At 28.4% G+C, this 17,510-nt stretch overlaps 4 protein-coding genes and 1 long non-coding RNA gene across 16 annotated transcripts; 2 read left to right on the top strand and 3 right to left on the bottom strand.

Annotated features, from left to right (window-relative positions):
* Positions 1-1,754: 1,754 nt before the first annotated feature.
* On the bottom strand, positions 1,755-4,705 carry LOC124954910. 5 transcript variants are annotated; one of them, XM_047508556.1, is made up of 7 exons: positions 4,347-4,705; positions 3,865-3,967; positions 3,599-3,766; positions 3,175-3,293; positions 2,828-2,967; positions 2,565-2,739; positions 1,755-2,424 (listed from the first exon to the last, which is right to left on the bottom strand). In XM_047508556.1, the coding sequence occupies exons 3-7, from the start codon at positions 3,705-3,707 to the stop codon at positions 2,362-2,364; spliced, it is 606 nt and encodes a 201-aa protein (XP_047364512.1). In that variant the 5' UTR covers positions 3,708-3,766; positions 3,865-3,967; positions 4,347-4,705; the 3' UTR covers positions 1,755-2,361. The 5 variants fall into 5 exon arrangements, with proteins under 5 accessions (XP_047364512.1, XP_047364514.1, XP_047364515.1 ...); XM_047508558.1 differs by having other exon boundaries at positions 3,883-3,934; XM_047508559.1 differs by having other exon boundaries at positions 4,380-4,705.
* On the top strand, positions 4,443-6,090 carry LOC124954909 (activator of basal transcription 1-like). The gene is made up of 4 exons (XM_047508554.1): positions 4,443-4,791; positions 4,936-5,156; positions 5,300-5,471; positions 5,589-6,090. The coding sequence occupies exons 2-4, from the start codon at positions 4,997-4,999 to the stop codon at positions 5,866-5,868; spliced, it is 612 nt and encodes a 203-aa protein (XP_047364510.1). The 5' UTR covers positions 4,443-4,791; positions 4,936-4,996; the 3' UTR covers positions 5,869-6,090.
* Positions 6,091-6,225: 135 nt separating this feature from the next.
* On the top strand, positions 6,226-12,426 carry LOC124954896 (pre-mRNA-splicing regulator female-lethal(2)D). 6 transcript variants are annotated; one of them, XM_047508514.1, is made up of 6 exons: positions 6,226-6,541; positions 7,210-7,588; positions 9,707-9,831; positions 9,986-10,164; positions 10,248-10,402; positions 10,522-12,426. In XM_047508514.1, the coding sequence occupies exons 2-6, from the start codon at positions 7,357-7,359 to the stop codon at positions 11,262-11,264; spliced, it is 1,434 nt and encodes a 477-aa protein (XP_047364470.1). In that variant the 5' UTR covers positions 6,226-6,541; positions 7,210-7,356; the 3' UTR covers positions 11,265-12,426. The 6 variants fall into 6 exon arrangements, with proteins under 6 accessions (XP_047364470.1, XP_047364472.1, XP_047364473.1 ...); XM_047508516.1 differs by lacking the exon at positions 6,226-6,541 and adding an exon at positions 6,614-6,733; XM_047508517.1 differs by lacking the exon at positions 6,226-6,541 and adding an exon at positions 6,780-6,797.
* Positions 9,346-11,570, bottom strand: LOC124954916. The gene is made up of 2 exons (XR_007102710.1): positions 9,965-11,570; positions 9,346-9,816 (listed from the first exon to the last, which is right to left on the bottom strand). It is a non-coding gene; the product is annotated as an uncharacterized LOC124954916 (long non-coding RNA).
* LOC124954891 (gamma-tubulin complex component 3) lies at positions 11,819-17,380 on the bottom strand. 3 transcript variants are annotated; one of them, XM_047508497.1, is made up of 11 exons: positions 17,144-17,379; positions 16,753-16,919; positions 16,472-16,604; positions 15,959-16,379; positions 14,653-15,158; positions 14,364-14,559; positions 14,028-14,232; positions 13,694-13,915; positions 13,401-13,532; positions 13,057-13,317; positions 11,819-12,871 (listed from the first exon to the last, which is right to left on the bottom strand). In XM_047508497.1, the coding sequence occupies exons 1-11, from the start codon at positions 17,220-17,222 to the stop codon at positions 12,695-12,697; spliced, it is 2,499 nt and encodes an 832-aa protein (XP_047364453.1). In that variant the 5' UTR covers positions 17,223-17,379; the 3' UTR covers positions 11,819-12,694. The 3 variants fall into 3 exon arrangements, with proteins under 3 accessions (XP_047364453.1, XP_047364452.1, XP_047364454.1); XM_047508496.1 differs by having other exon boundaries at positions 12,728-13,317; positions 17,144-17,380; XM_047508498.1 differs by having other exon boundaries at positions 12,728-13,317; positions 17,051-17,183.
* Positions 17,381-17,510: the final 130 nt, after the last annotated feature.

The following is a 17,510-nucleotide window of genomic DNA, read 5'->3' as shown; positions in this document are numbered from 1 at the left end:
AGGTATGCTAGAAAATGAATAAGAAAAACCTCTCTAATGGAAATAAACCATATGCAATATAGTAATATACGATAGGCACGACATTATGCGGCTGACAGAAATAATAGAGTAACAGTAAACATCAAAAGATTTTGCCAAAATTTTACAAAACCTATTATATAAATACATCCATCCTTATTCCCTAAGCTAGTTACTTATGTTTAAAAATATGGTAATAATGAAAAACTAGCCAGACGAAAAAATGGCATTACTTTCGAAAAGCTTTTCGAAAAGCACTATTCGGTGTACAATTTTCCACGAATTTTTTATGAAAATAATAAAAACTGCAGTAACTTATAATAAAATGTAGGGCAACAAAAAAGTATTAATTAAATAATACTCATCATCTTGAATACCTCTATATGAATACAACTACATATATTAATTAATCTATTAATTTTTATTTATAATCAAAAAGTAGTATCACCAATAAAATTTAAGTGCCAAAAACTCATTAGAAATTTTACTTTCAATCGGTAGAGTAAAATTAAATAAGTATTTTCTTACTTGCTAATTAGAAATTGAAAAATTGAAAAATAGATTTTTCTTACGCACACACTAGCTTCCCATCACAAGTATCTAACTTTTTTTTTTATAATGTGAGTATATTTTTTGTGTATATATTCAGAGTTCCTTAATTTTTTTTCCTCAAAAATATGCAAGCATATACTATATGCAAAATTAAGAAAAAATGTTATACAAACGTGCATATAATATCTTTAACATTCTTAATTTTAATGGAAAAATTACTATTATAAAAAATAACTAACTAAATTTTTTAAACATATTCTAGTTAAAGATACAGCAAATGCTGAAATGATTTTTAAAATTGTAATGTCATCGGCAGACTCTCTAGTTGACTTCTGATAAAATACAGTTAGCAGCTTTACTAGTACCAGAATTTCAAAAATTTTATATATGATGGGAATGATCGCTTATTTATACTCTCGTGTGTACCCGCGCGCGCGCGTGTGTGTGTATATATATACACATATATATATGTATATATTTAACTGTAAATTAATATACTATTGATTTACCTCTATTATATTTTTTGTTAGGACTTGGTAAAAACAAAATAACTTCTATTAATAAAACAATTCAAGCATCCAGTAGATAGCAAATGTATCATTAACTTTAAGAAATAATAGACATTCAAGAAATTCTCGAACATGAACCAGATCGAATTAGAAAATTAGAAGCATTTATTGAAAAAAGGATTTAAATTAACAACCTTTCCTTTGTTTTTATCTTCTCTTATACTATCTATATAATTAAGTTGTAATTAAGTATTATAATTTTAAATACACTTCATTTTGTTATATATTTATTTATCAAAAAAGAACGAGATACATGAAGTGAATATATGTAATATGTATGTATACTGAGCCTTGAATGTATTTCCCTGGTATTCAAACATTCATTGTTACAAACATATATTATACATATATGTGTGTAACTGAATAAAACAAGCATATTGTACAAAGCTCAATTTGCTTGATTATTTATTATAATATTATGATTTTTGTGATATAATATACTCGTAATTGCATATCATTATCATCGTCATCACTATTATTATTATTATTATTATTAACATAAGACTATTATTAATATTATTATTTTTATTATTATTATTATTATTACTATTATTATTATTATTATTATTATTATTATTATTATTATTATTAATATTATTATTATATCCATTATAATTGCTTTTATTATTGTTATTATATTTGATATCAATGTTATACTTCCTTTGTAAATATAATAGCACACATTATCTTGTAAAAGTAATTTCTAAAACATATCAACTAACTGTTATAGAAAAAAAAGCATTTTTTCTGTATATTTCGAAAATATAATAGGGTCCAATATCAAGTGAAATGCAGACATCCGCAAAGATTCACTGCACAGTTTTGTCCAATTCTAGAATACCCTTATTATAGTAAAATATAATTGTTATGTAATGTATATAATGACATATAAAAACTGATTCAAGCATACTGTTAAAATCCAAAAGTGAAAAGTATGCCCACTGAAATAGTATTATAAAATATGTCTTATATAGTACTAAAATGTATTATAATAGATCATTTCTCATCTGATAATTAATCTTTTTTTACTGTTAGAAAAAGAGTTAAAATCTAGAGCAGTCCGTTTTGGGTATTAATATAGACTGTGTGTACATATTATATACAAAGAATAATCGTAACAGATTAGTAGTAAAATTATCATATATCCATGAATTTAATAGTGCTTCTTGCTTTAAGACCATATATATTGTCTATAAGATTATTTTTTATCCTTGCCACCACTTTACACTGTTCCAACATCTTCTGGATCATAGTTTTTCATCCTTTTATTATATGCTATTATTTCCTAAACAATGAAAAAAATGAAAAGTAAAAAATGCTCAAAAATTAATTACGAATATTTTTAATTAAAGATCGAATGTTCTAAATTTAGGTACTTGATTATTTTGTAAAATTCAATGTTTAATCCAAAAGTATATTACATACTCTCTCATATCTAACTCTGTCTTCTTCAGCAATAGCCATATATTTCGATTTAGTTTGCAGATCAGTAGTCATCCAAAGTTTACCCAATTCTTTGGCAATATCACCTACACCCATTTCTGGATGCAATTCTCTCATTTTACCACGTAATTCTTGGCAAAAGTAGAAAAATGCAGAACTAATAAAAAGATATGTATAGGATGAGCAAAAAGCTTTGATTCGTATCTAATAAAGATTAGGAAAAACATATGATATGATATACATACAGTGCGCGTTTTGGAGCATCCTTGTCTCTATATCTCTTTGTTCCCCTACGTGTTGGTCTTTCAGTTTCTTCATGACCATAATGTCTATCGTAATAATACATCTTTTTATTGCAATGTGTCCCACCTTCGAGGTGAACTATCTAATAACAGACGTTAGTATTACGCATGTACATATATATACACACACGCACGCACACACACACATGTATATACATATACACTGTGTGTGTGTGTGTGTGTGTGTATATATATATATATATATATATATATATATATATATATATATACATAGATTAAATAAGTATTCATCACGTTATAAGCAAACTTCAATTGTATATTTAACTCACTTCATTTTTTACCGGTACAGCATTGATAATAAAATTTTTATTTTGAGCATTAGACCATTTTGCTTGATTAGAAGAAACGCCAGAAACACTAACAGGCTTCATTACCCCATCGCCACATTCTAGGAAAAGTATAATAAAATTCTCCATCATAGTATATAAATAAATGTATCTCATTAGAAAATATATATCTAAAATTTTCTTATAATAATGAGAACATACGCATTTTCAATAATATATAACAAGAAAATTATATGCACTTAATAATAAAATCAACAATAGACACTAAAAATCCTTTTAATAAATATTAATTAGAAATTTGATAACATTTCGAGTCGAATACATCTTTCGATTCTTTGAAATAAACATTTCAATAAACATGATACTGTCATATAAATACTTGGATAAAAGATAAAACATAACTTACCTGGGGGAATATTTCCAGGATTAACAATCATAGTATCTCTCATTCCAGAATTTAAAGAATTATCAGGATTTTTAGAAAGATAAACATTCTTTCTGTCATTAGACTCCATGGCTACGAAGGATTCTAGTTTAATATGTTCTTTGTAAGGATACTTATTTGTTTAGTTAGCTAAAAATATTTTTTATATTTATCTCAATCTTTAACCTTATATTACTAATATTGTTTATTTATTATGTTTGTTTTGTTATTTGTATTTCATTACTTACCACCCTCCTATTACTTACCACAAATAAGAGTTATTATTACATATAGATAATATGATGTCATGACACTAAACTGCAATAATATTTAAAAAAATTTTCTTAAATTCTGAAAGAAATAAATATATATCAAAATAGATAATCAAATAATTTCAAAACATTGCACGATTATATTACGAATGCTAGCTATTAAACAATTTTGTAATCATTTCCTTCGATATATATTTTTCATAATAATTTTCTTAATTTTTTAATCTTGATTTGTTACTTTATGATAATAAACTTGACCTTTTTCACGAATTTGTTGTAGAAATGTAACACGTTACGATTCCTTACAAAGCATAGGAGAAACAATTCAACACATTCGCGTATAAATGGAGCACGAAAGAAGGAAATAAAACAATACTTATACAATAATAATTAGGCCTGCAATGTAATAAAAAGGAAAAGAAAAAGGGGAAGAGTTAATTATAGGAGCATCTATTTACCTATTATGACAACAATAGTCGCAAACAGAGTACCTTAGCACAAGCTGCTGTATACAACGAACACGTAGTTTAGCCGTGAACTGCCACAACCGTTCCCTATGTTCAATGTAATCCGTCGACAGTTGCTACGCGATTATATTGTTGCATCTTGTACAAAAGTTGTATAGTGTAGATTTGTTATCCGTAAAATTTAGGCGCATTAATTAAATAAATATGTACATGCTTTCTATATACCGGTAGCATACACAATAGGAATTTATCGAACTATTAACGTAGCAGCTTTTAATGTCGTAATTTGACGTCGAAATACAAGTACCTTGATGCAGCAGCCCCTTTATGGCGCATTTCAGTGTTACCAACTTTTTAATTTAAAATCTTCAAATACATCGCTTGAATAACCAAACTTTTTACAATTCAATATTATATTATGTTTCAGACATTTATAGTAAGATTTATGTTAATAGTTAAATTTTTGTCAATATATAAAACGACACTTCTCGTTATAGGAACAAAGTGGAAATAGTAGTTGGACAGTAACATATTGTGTTGAATATATAGAAATCTCTCCTTTTATGTATGTATTTTCTAGGCATACAGAAAAGTTTCTAATATCCGATGTGCGCGTCGGTGTGATAAATATATAACAAAGGATGATGACTGATACAGAGCACGTGGAAAATTTTAAAAAGAAAAAAAGTGGAATTATTTATTTATCAACAATTCCCAAATATATGAACATTACAAAAGTACGAGAAATATTTTCCACTTATGGAAAAGTTGGCAGAGTGTATTTACAATTAGCCGAAAATAGTAAGTTATAACAGATATCTAATATCTGTAAAGACATTTTCATTAGAAATAAAAGAAAAGGAAAGACATTAAGAAAAAAGGTTTAGAGATAGTTTGTTTTAGACAATGAAATGCTTAATCTATAATAAAATTTATTTCTACAGTGGAGGTTGTTAAGAAGAGAAAACCTGTGAAACATTTCACAGAAGGGTGGGTGGAATTTGAAAGTAAGAAAGTAGCTAAATATGTAGCAGCAGTATTAAATAACAAACAAATTTCCATGCGTAAAAAAAGTAAATTTTTTGATGTCATATGGAATATAAAATATTTACCACGGTAAGAAAATACTATTACTTTGTCTTATTACTATTACTTGCTTTATTCTTTTATTTATTTTATAATGTGTTATTTTGTAATTATGAATTATATGAATGTACAAATGTTCTTTCTCAGATTTAAATGGATTCATTTAAGCGAACGTTTGGCATATGAGCGAGCAGTTCACAAACAAAGACTCCACACAGAAATTGCTCAGGCAAAAAGAGAAACCAATTATATTTCTTATAATATTGATAGAAGTAAAAGATTAATCAAGAAGAAACTGAAAGGAGAAGCGACAAATTTTGTCTTGCCTAAAATCAAACAGAGGGACACGGATGCAGAAATTAGAAACATGAAGGGGGAAACCGAGATAAAAAATAGAGATGAAATTTTAAAATCTTTATTTGGTTAATACTTTCAAGACGCACACTGCAACATTCTAAAGAACGAGTATTTTTGTTTTGTTACCAAAAATATATGTCCATATATCAAATGTTAATATTTTGTATAAAAATGAGGTTATTCACGTATATACGTTACGTCGTATACTTTTAAAAAACAGAACAATTTTCGTCGTAAAAGATAAATATTGTTAATGTAAAGTTTTTAATTAAAATGTAAGAAAGAAAATTTCTATACGACCATTCTGTAAACCACGCATGCGCGTAACCTCTAACTTTGAGATTAAATCGAAGAGAACTATTTCCACTACCATTCTCTCCTGTTGAGTGATCGTATCTGTGCGCATGTGTATGTGTGTGTCACGGGTTTCTCCTATTACCAATAATACGAGAGAGTAGTATCGAAAGATCTTGCTCGTTCCAATGACCTTTCTTATTTTCGAGTAATACCTTACGTAGTACAATAGTATTTGCGTCCGATTAAAAGAAACTAAATTATCAAATTGTCAAATAGGTTTCGTAGACTGATTGATTGGAAAGTTCAAGTGGATCGCGGAGCTTCCGATTTTAGTTGTTGTGAGCTTGTAAATGCGTACATGTGCATACATATGTAGATAGATGCGTTTTTCATCATGCACGATCAAACTTTCGATATTGACATCTTTGAATGATATGCAAATGTCGGTACGTAAATGTCGGATTCGTAATATTTAATTAGTTTTTTTTTTTTAAATCGAGCTAATAAAATTCAGTAAATAAAATTGACAGTTGGTAACAGCAAGTTAGTCATATCTCTGATAAAGATTTACCTTATGGCTTAACATCTGGAGTATAAATTGTATAAATGTAGAACTATGTTTATACATTTAAAATTACGTAATTATCTACATTTAAAGCGATCCTTTTTTCTATACGGAAAACCTACCAATTAAGGAAGGATGTAATTAAATTTTAGGCCCAAGTTCTAATCTAGAATATGTCCCACGAAATGGCGTCACAGTTACTTTTCATTACGCACGTTTTGGACCTTGCAGTTCTATTCTCTCTAATTTCCGTGTTTCCTCTTGGTATATATCTATAAAAATGTCTCATGTAACATTTCGTTATTCATCACGTCTTGGAAATTAATATTTCATATATTCAAATATATTTACTAAGAAATTTTTAAAGTAAAATATGCAAATGATTAATATCTTTTAAGTTTAAAAAGTGAATATTATTTTTATAATATTCATAAAAATTTAATTACTTATATTAAAATTACGTAAATTTTACGATGGCCAGTAGATTTTATCTTAGAAATATCTTCATTTATTTCCCAATATCAATTGATATTTTCTTGTCTTCCACAGATATTTGGCATCGTCTTATTACCCTTTACTCTGGCTCATTTATAACATACACAGAAGCTGTAACTAAAGTATTAAGGATTGTAGTGAACTCGAGCAAGATTTTCCAACAATCTTTTATATGATCGTGCAGTAAAATAATAACGTGAAATGGCAGAGGAGTGCAACGAGGTTAAATCAGCAGGACCATCTTCACCAAGAAGTCCACTCAGCAATGGAACAGGTGTAAAAGCTTGTAGTCCACATTCTCCGAGACAACCAAGGCGTATAAAGCTAACAGGACAACAATTGGATAACTTAACAAAGGAGGAATTGGCAGCCAAGTGGCAAGAACAGGATTTATATGTGGAATATCTAGAGGCCCAAGCAGCAGCCCAGGAAGGTACTGAGATCACTTGAGTGAGGCCAACTCACTCTCCACATTTCTTAACCAGATTAATGAATGCCAGAACACTGAACGCAATCTCTCGCATGAGACAAGACTCTTATAGGGACGTTAAGCTTAGATGTTAACTGTTTTAAATCAGTGTATAGGATTAATAATGATGTTCACCTAAATATGTATATATATATACATATATATATACATATATACATATATATATATATATATATATATATATATATATATATATATATACATACACATGTTGTTTCACGATTAAGAGGAATTTCTAAAAAGTTAGTTAGAAAATTAATTAAGTACTATTCCATTTCTTGGGCGATTAAGTTGTATCGTACATGCTGAGTATTCATATTACTAATCTTAGTTAACTGCTCTGAATCGCAATGTACATTTCAGATATAGTATTGTACATATTTCCACAAAATATTATCAACTACTTTTTCATACGTAGTAAAAGTAAAAGAATAAATATTGTCTTCCAAGTGCATTGAAAAATAGTGCTATATTTGTGGGAAACAGGTGACAATTTGTAGTGTGACTTACTACATGAGATAATAATTACAGAACAAGTCTATACATCATGCAAAACTTCAAGATGCATTACATTTTTTCTTAAAACATGCGTGCTCATCTAAGTCAAGGTGTATATAGTGCAAAACAAAAAGTGAGATGCTGTGCATATTATGCAGACACAATGAATTTTTCATTTTATTGCCATGTCTGCTTTAAATTATTTTTATTTCGTGAAATTCAAGGAAAATATAATTTTTAATTTGATCTTATAAGTGAAAGTGCGGTGTGCTACGCATGTTCTCCTATAGTGTAATAAGCATTACAGTTGGCAAACAAACATGTGTGTGCGTGTGTGTGTACACATTCGGTATGAAGTTTTCACCTTATGAGGATCATAAGGGATATAACATCTGCCCTGATGCTAACTTTACAACCCAGAGGAATGTAAAGAATGGTCCCATGCATCCTTCGGCCTAGAAAACACTGTGCTGGTCCTGAATATTATGGTGGGTCTTGAAAATGTTAATTGATCTGGTCGCCATCTGGAATCCCTTGTGTATAATTGGATACCCTATTTTTTTAAATTTATGCATCCTCTATCTTATCTGATTTTTCATTCTATCCATTGATATGGTAGAATGTTATTGTTATAATTATTGCGTTATATATATATATATATATATGTATATATGTATGTATATATATATATGTATATATGTATGTATATATATGTTTGTATATATATATATATGTATGTATGTATGTATGTATGTATGTATATGATATGTATATGTATATGTATATGTATATGTATATCATATATGCTATAATAATCTCATAATAAGCAAAACAAAACCTAAAGTATATAAACCTGTAAAAGATGTCGAGTGTCATTGCACGCTATTGTCTATATAAATATCATATCTGTATGTATTTTTCATACATACTATGATGAAAATAATTGATATTGACGAAATATATTGAAGACCAATACTTCCGTTATATCATAATTAAAGAGATCATATATGAGATTACTTTAGAAATTTCATTTGGGCAAATAAAAATGCTTGTAATAGAGATTTCTAATAAAATCATAAAAACAAATCAAAATTAAATCATGAAAAAAGAATAGATACAGTAATAATATATATCTTTTCATGGACAACTTAATTAACATTTTGAGAAACATGATTGCGAAATTAATTCCTATGAAACCAATGTACAATTTAAATAATTTTATATCTTACATTCATTTTTATTAAAATCATTATCAACACGCACACACATATGAATAAATTAAATAACACAGAATAAAGAACTAGGAAGCCAATACTGAAACAAATATAATATTTGAGATTAAAGATATAAAATGTACTATAGGGGATATAAGATAGTATTTTAATTTGCATAATAATTTAATTCTCGCATGTAAAGAGTACAATTTACTATGTTTTAATTTATTAAACAGCAACATTATTACTCTGAAGATGTAAAAATATATATATGTCAAACATATAACGAGAGGGTAGTAAATGTCTAACAAATATACATAGCAAAAGTTGACACGATACCATTTTATAGGTGAATTAGCTTCGTTGAGAGAATCAGAAGACAAGTTCAGACAGCAGCATATTGAAGCATCTCATCGTGAAAAAATCTTAGTGAGGAGGCTAGCCTCTAAAGAACAGGAACTGCAAGAATGTGTTGTACGTATTTTTATTTATTTTTATCATTTTTCTCATATGGGACATAAATAAATTAATTTAATTTTGTGCAAAATGTTTGTGTTTTAATACATAAACATGTGTGTAAATATATATATATATATATATAATTTACCATTATATTATTATCCAACAGAATCAAATATCTGAAATGAAAGCAGCCCAAGTTCCATCTGCTGCTTCATTAAGGTCCGCTTTGTTAGATCCAGCTGTAAATATTTTGATACAAAAATTAAGGCAAGAATTGGTCACAACAAAAGCTAAATTAGAAGATACACAGAGTGAATTAAGCGCATGGAAATTCACACCAGATAGGTAAATAATTATGATTTTGCAATGTTTGAAAAAGATTTATTATCTATTTGAATATATGATTAATTGCATGTATACTTTTCCAGTAACACTGGAAAGAGGTTAATGGCCAAGTGTAGATTATTATATCAAGAAAATGAGGAATTGGGTCGAATGATAGCCAGTGGTAGAATTGCTAAATTAGAGGGTGAACTTGCATTACAAAAAAGTTTCAGCGAAGAAGTTAAAAAATCTCAATCAGGTATGTATATATTATAAAACATTTTGTAAAATATTTCAGATAATTATAAAATAAAAAAAGAAAAAACGAAACAATTATTTGGATTACAAGATTTCACATTCACGTGTTATATTAAATAGAGTTAGATGAATTTCTTCAAGACCTAGATGAAGATGTGGAGGGTATGCAAAGTACAATTTATTTCTTGCAACAAGAATTACGTAAGGCACGAGAGTCGGTTATTTTATTGCAACAAGAAAATACGGTATTGAAAATAACCGGCGCTGCCGGTGAGAATAATTCAACAAATTTAACTAACGGATTATCACCCCATACATCTTCAATCAAAAAAGAAAAAACAGAGGATAATATAGCTATAGAAGTAAAGAGCTCGAAACTGTTAACAGAAGGAAGTGATATGTGTAAAACTACGAGAACTTCACCGTTACTAGATAATAATAAACTACTTCAAAGTGAGCGCGCAAGTATTGAAAGAGGAGTAGATCGAATAGACAGAAAAACAAATCAAACAGATCAGAATGACGAAAGTTCGAGCGATTCGGCTGCTTTAATAATTAAAGTCGAAAATGAAGAGTTAAGTGATAGGGAAGAAGATCACGAGGAAAATCGAAATAACAAAAAAACATTGAGGACTAAGAGTTATGATAAATACAGTGGCAAAACTAACGGGGATGAAGTATTGACTAGAGCGACTAGGGGTAGGGAAAGGACAAAAAGGGACAAAAGTGCACCGAGCAGTGATGACGAAAGGACGCATAAAAAGAAAAGAAGAGAGAGTGTTCTTTCTCTGGATTATAACGACGCTGACGATGATGCATTAGTTCTGACCAATGGTGAGACTCTTCAAAGTGATCCCGAGTGAATAATCCATATTATGCATTATTGTTTCATCGCACGTGATTTTTTAGAGAAATAACGTGGTTCGCAATATAGGATTAATGTCCATTGTACAAAAACAGAATTTGTACTTATTTCTTGGTAACAAAATTCTGTGCTATTCTAATCCTGTAGTATTATAGTTCGTATACTAATTATCACGTGTAACTTTGTACTTCTGATACTATTGGTAATTCTTGAATTGAGTCAAATAAGCTATTATCTCATTTTCATATTTCCTTAAATCACTCTCTGTGTGTATATTATATTATATTGTATTCATCGTATCCTCTCCCCCTCCCCCTCCCCCTCCCCCATCTCTATCCTATTTTATTCTATTGTATTACATTTCAATTTGTTCTACTCTCTCCTACTTTGACATCTACATATATATGAATTTAATTTGTAAATAAGAATTTGTGAACCACATATGATCCACGAGTCATGAAATATTCTATTTACGTCTTCGTTGATTATCAATGGGTGGTTTGGGTGAAATAAGGGTATTTTGGTACATTATTTTTTAATAACTAACCAAAATTAGATCAAAATTGCGTGAGAATTAATTTATTTGTATCTCATTAATGAAGTAGCAAAAAAAGAGAAAAGAAAAAAAAAGAATGAATTTAAAAAATTTATCTTGAGTTACTTCTTTATACACACTGAATGGTTATATCGTATATAGTATATAGAAAAAATATCTCTACGGGTAATATACACAAATAGCCCTTGAAGATATAAATCTAGTTTATTGCGCGTATGTATGACCTGTGTTGTTCCCCATATTAAATATGTGTATGCACGCACATGTCATGTATGAATTGTGCTTTCAATTATGCGTAAAAAGATCTATTTGTTAGTCTATAAAATACTTATAAACTATTTAAAATAATAACATCAATTCATTTCAATAAAACAAAAGCTGATCTCATAAAAAGAGATACATTACATCAATTATGCATTTTGTATCTCTAATTTTGTCAGTGACTAATGATAAATGTACAAAACGCGCGTTTATATTACTTTGTATTACCTATGTGAGAAATATAAACTTCTTCTTTATTATAACTTAAGGGAAAAAAAATACACTAAAATTTGCCATCTCACACATATTCTATAAAAAATAAATCATTTCTATAAACAAGTAATTTGGAGTATTCATTAAATTGGTGGACAGAGTGTTGGGCAATATTTAATTCAATTAACGATTAAAGTTTTACTTACATTAATATTAATCATATGGTACTATTAAACTAGTTATTTAATCATTATTTGTTAGTGAAATATTACCCAACACTGAATCTATGAAGTATTTTAAATAGTGAGTGTGTGTGTGTGTGTGTGTGTGTGTGTGTACACTTAATATGTGTAACGATCACATTTTGCATTTACAAAAGTTTCAATTATTAATAGCTTTCATTTAGTGATAAGAAAACTTTGATCGCTCTGCCTACGATGCTGATACGTCAATGGCACAACTAATCGGCTATCTTTTCTTTTGTAATATTCGTTAAAATCTAGTCGTACGCTGAGTAATTGCAAAGAAACATCTTCCGCGAAGGCAAGCATTAATAGAAATTTTTTCACTCTATCCTACAAAGTAGAAACATTTTGAGTTTTAATAAATTATATTTCCAGTATAATGAACAACATGCGATATGTACATATCTGTATATATCATATGTATATATGTGATGATACATATAATGAACAATATGTGAAATAGTAATTAAAATTTTCTTCAATTGATAATATATTTTATAATTATAAATTATTACCTGATAAGTTCTGTACAATAATCTTAGTTGAATAGATAGAGTGTTCAAATATTTTAAGAATGCTGTTTGACGTTCTTTAGTATCTATATCATTAGCAGTGCTTCGTCCCCATGATTTTGTTTGTTCACTTATGGCTTGTGAGAAATTATCAGCAGATAATTTTGCCTCATGTTCTTGAGTAGCACGTATAAGAAATGTTTCTACAAGACTTTGTAAGTCTAAAATTGGACTATAAACAGAACGTAGATGATCCATTAATTCCTAATGAACATAATATATTTAGATTATTTTAGTATAATATATTACTTAATATAATGTATTTATAAACGGAATCAAATAATTACTTGAGATTTTTCATCCAATAAGATACCACGTCTTACTGCATCTACAAATTGATCATGAGCAGCTATTATTTCGTCGAGTGAAGATGCTTGTCCAAGTTGTTTATTAAATGCATCCCAAGAACACTCAATTACCTAAAATATACAATACATTATATATACATAATAACAGTTACTAATAATGATTAAATTTTCATTTATTGTTAGTTTAAAACTATTCATATATATATATACATATACATTCGCACGCAAACACAGAGAGAAATATGACACAGCATTATAAAAATTAGTTTTACCTCAAATAAAAAATAATACTGCAATTGATGAACCAAATGAACCATGCTGCTTGTAATAAGATGAATTTGATTTTGAATAGGCAAAATTTCTGGCATTTTTCGAAATATTTTTGCCGACGTAATTTGTTGCTTCCATATTGCAGACAATATTGATTCCATTCTTTTTGCCCTCCATAATGCAAAAAATACCGTTTGATAAGTCTGACTACACGGCTCGAAAATCTGTATTAGAAGTAATACAAATGCACATACAATGTATCTATTACATATACCAATATTATTCAAAAGAAGATGTTAAGATGATACATTTTGGATAAATAATGATTACTCTTACAGTCCCTATAGGTCCATCAACGTTATAATCCAATATAAATATATCCCATCCTGTTTCATTATCTGAAGGCCCTAATAATCTGACATCTAAACGTCTTTGCACATCTACGTCCTCTAAATTTGTACTTGTTGCTCTTATTGCTGTTTCCAATATGGACGATATGTTATGTGGATATAAAGAATTTGCTGGTTTTGCTAATTCTGGCCTAAAAGAAAGTGAAATTATAAAAAAGTGAAATTTTAATAATTATTTTTCTAAATGAAAATCTCAATAGTAAAGTAAAAAATAAAGTTACTCGAGATATATTAAAAAAATATTATTCTTAAATCAAATTACTCTAATAAGTGCATGAGATGTTGGATAAAGTGTCCTTGGCCAAGTAACAGATAACTTTTTATTCCTTGTAAGTGATCAAGAAGATGACATTGTTTTGTTAAAATTTCAACAACTCTTGTAGATGTTTCCTTATAAATTGCATCCATAATCGTCTGTAAACGGCCATCTGGGTCCATATCAAGGAATATCTCGACTGCTGCAAATAAAAGAAATTTTTGAGAAAAAGAAAATAAAAAGAAATGTAGAACGAGCGAAAAAATAATATGAAATAAAATCAAACTGATTATACCATTATATTGGTCTTCCGTATTTTTAAACATTTCCGTTTCTCGGCCTTGTTGCCATGGCGAAAAGTCTTTACATACTTCACGTAAGAAATTAATACTCTTTCCTGTTCCTAATATCATTTTTGCTTGTCCTTTAGTAATAAAAGAAGGCACCATTGCATTTCTAACTTGATATTTTTCATGCCACATCCTATCTCCTGCTACGTCTGCGCATGTTTCAATAAAAAACTCATTATATGGATCATCCAATTGTCCATCCGTGATCCATCTCATCAGCATATTGTACAATGGAACACAAACACTTTCCAATATTCTTTTCATTAATTTTTTTGCACTTGCATCGCCGTGATAACTGAACTCATATATGGTTGAAGCCAATAATCCTCCTTTTTGGCCTTGACAGGCTCTGGTCACACTCGCTAGCCATTTCAAAGTTTCCAACGGATCATATGCCCAAATATGTAAGTGCGAAAGTGTGATTCCATAATGACCCAGCTGATTTTGTGACCTAATATATGAATTCGGTCATTGTGAGTTACTACGTATAATATCTGAATTACTATGTCCAGCTATTTTTAATTGATACCATACCGTTTTTATTTCATAGATATAAAACATAGATCTGAAGATTTTCATTAATTGTCACGAAAGAACAATGTCTATTTCATAGAAATTTTGCCGAAAGAAGATATGAGTATTCAAGCTTTTTCTAAAATATGTAAAGAATATTGTAATTTATATGATTGCATAATGAGAAATGTGATTTAAAAATAATACAAAAAAGTAACGATAACTTAATGCAAATACTTTTGACAAAGAAAAATAAAATCGGGGAAATTTGGAAAATAAATTTTTAAATAATTAACTATCTATTTAAATAATCTGCTTATAACCATAACATGTGCTGCTTACAAGTTGTAAAAAAGCTTGAATACTTATTTCCTATCTTTGTAATCTTAATATTGTTTTCCATAATTGCCCTCATATATAACATATATTTTTATTCATAGTAAAATTAATTCAATTCATATTTGCTTAGCCATATTAGAAAATATTAATCGTCCCATTAGTTATAATATGTTATTACAGTTTTCTTGGGCTTATATTAAATTTAATTTTTTTTTATAAATATCTCAAATGTTCCAAATGTTTGCAATATAAAAAGAAAAAGCTAAACTTTGAATATACATAAAGTAAAAATAAATTCATACTGAAATAAGTACCATGAAAACGAGTTTATAAAAAAATAAAGAGGAGTTATAAAAATCTTGCGCGCTTAGAATAACAATTGATATAAAACTTTATTACCTGTTTACTTCTTCCTGCATTATAGCAATGAACTTATAATATTCTGATAATTCTTTTTGCAATACTGCAACAAAACTTTCTGCAACTCTACCTATACCCGCTGCAGATATTCTTTCTGCACTTCTGCGTAAAGTGTTATATAAATAACCAAGCTCGCTTAATCTCAAAACAGCTTGCTTTTGTGAACTACTGATGTTTGCTACAGGATCGATTTGAAATCCATAATTTGAATCTAATTTTAAAAATTTCCCTTCGATACCTTGGAAACAATATATTAGATCTTGTATCAATACATCCTCTGAAACATATTCTTCTCGAAATACATTGTTTTGATTTACAAGAGGACCCCGTATATTTGTCTCCATAGTATTTATAGAAACAACCTGCTGTGCCTGACTCCATGAGGACTGAGATGGTTGTCCTTTGAACAGCCATTGAACAATCGCATTAATTTAAATAGTTAGTTTGTAAAAGATAAATAGGCACTTAAAAATTATATACAAATTTGCATACCGCTGATAGATACGACAGGAGTATTTAAACTAGACTTTATGTCTGGAAAAGAAAAAAGTTTGTCTCTTCTTTGCTCAGTCGTTTGATTTAAGTTCAGTAGAAATACTAGAACGCTTATACGGTTTCTCAGGGGCTATATGAAAATATATAAATACATTATGTGTGTTTGTGTGTGTGTGTATATATACATATATATAAATATATGTATAAACTCAAATTTAATAATTAAAGTAATAGTAAAATATCATATTGTTTATAATATGCGAAATATATACTATTACCCCAATTCTCAGATCATTGTGTAACTTGTCAAATCGTACTGCATCTTGAGACGACAATTTACTTCTTATAGAACTGGCAACCAATATTTCATCTTCTCTTAGAGTTTCTACTCCTTGAATAGATGAAAACAACTCCAAGGAGAATCTCATAAATCTTCTAACAAGTTCTGTAATTGTACAGGAACAATTATAATATATTCTTCTTTGTAATAAACATAGACGATTAAAATTGATTTTAAATAAGTGATCAAAAGATTGTCATTTTTTTCTTTTTAATATAAATACACTATATACAAACGTTTGTTAAATAATTGTGATAACATATAATATAATCAATGATGATAATATATCAATATTTAATGAAATATTTTTGATATGATTGTCGAATAACCTTGTTCCTGTTCTCCGAAAAACGAAATGATCATTTTTTGAACCAAATCAGCAACATTTTCTTCTTCTGAACCACTCATTTTAAAAAAGAAAAAAAAAAAAAAAAAGAAAAAAAAGAACTACACTTTTGCAAATAAAAATGTAATGATGTAAACGTAATTTGTTTATATAGCTTTGAAAGATATAATCTGATGTTGCACAAGCATTTCTCTCTTTCTCTCGCTCTCGCTCTCTTTCTCGTGCGCGCGCCTATGTATTATTAAAGTAAAAATAAAGGACGAATGTGTATTATTTGAAATTGCAGAAGCTATATTAATATCAAATACATATTTATTATAAAGTATAAGGAATAAAGGAAAAGCAAAAAA

The sequence above is a fragment of the Vespa velutina genome, chromosome 16 (assembly GCF_912470025.1).
Source record: "Vespa velutina chromosome 16, iVesVel2.1, whole genome shotgun sequence".
NCBI classification, from domain to species: Eukaryota; Metazoa; Arthropoda; class Insecta; order Hymenoptera; family Vespidae; genus Vespa; species Vespa velutina.
This window is presented reverse-complemented; position numbering and strand designations above follow the sequence as displayed.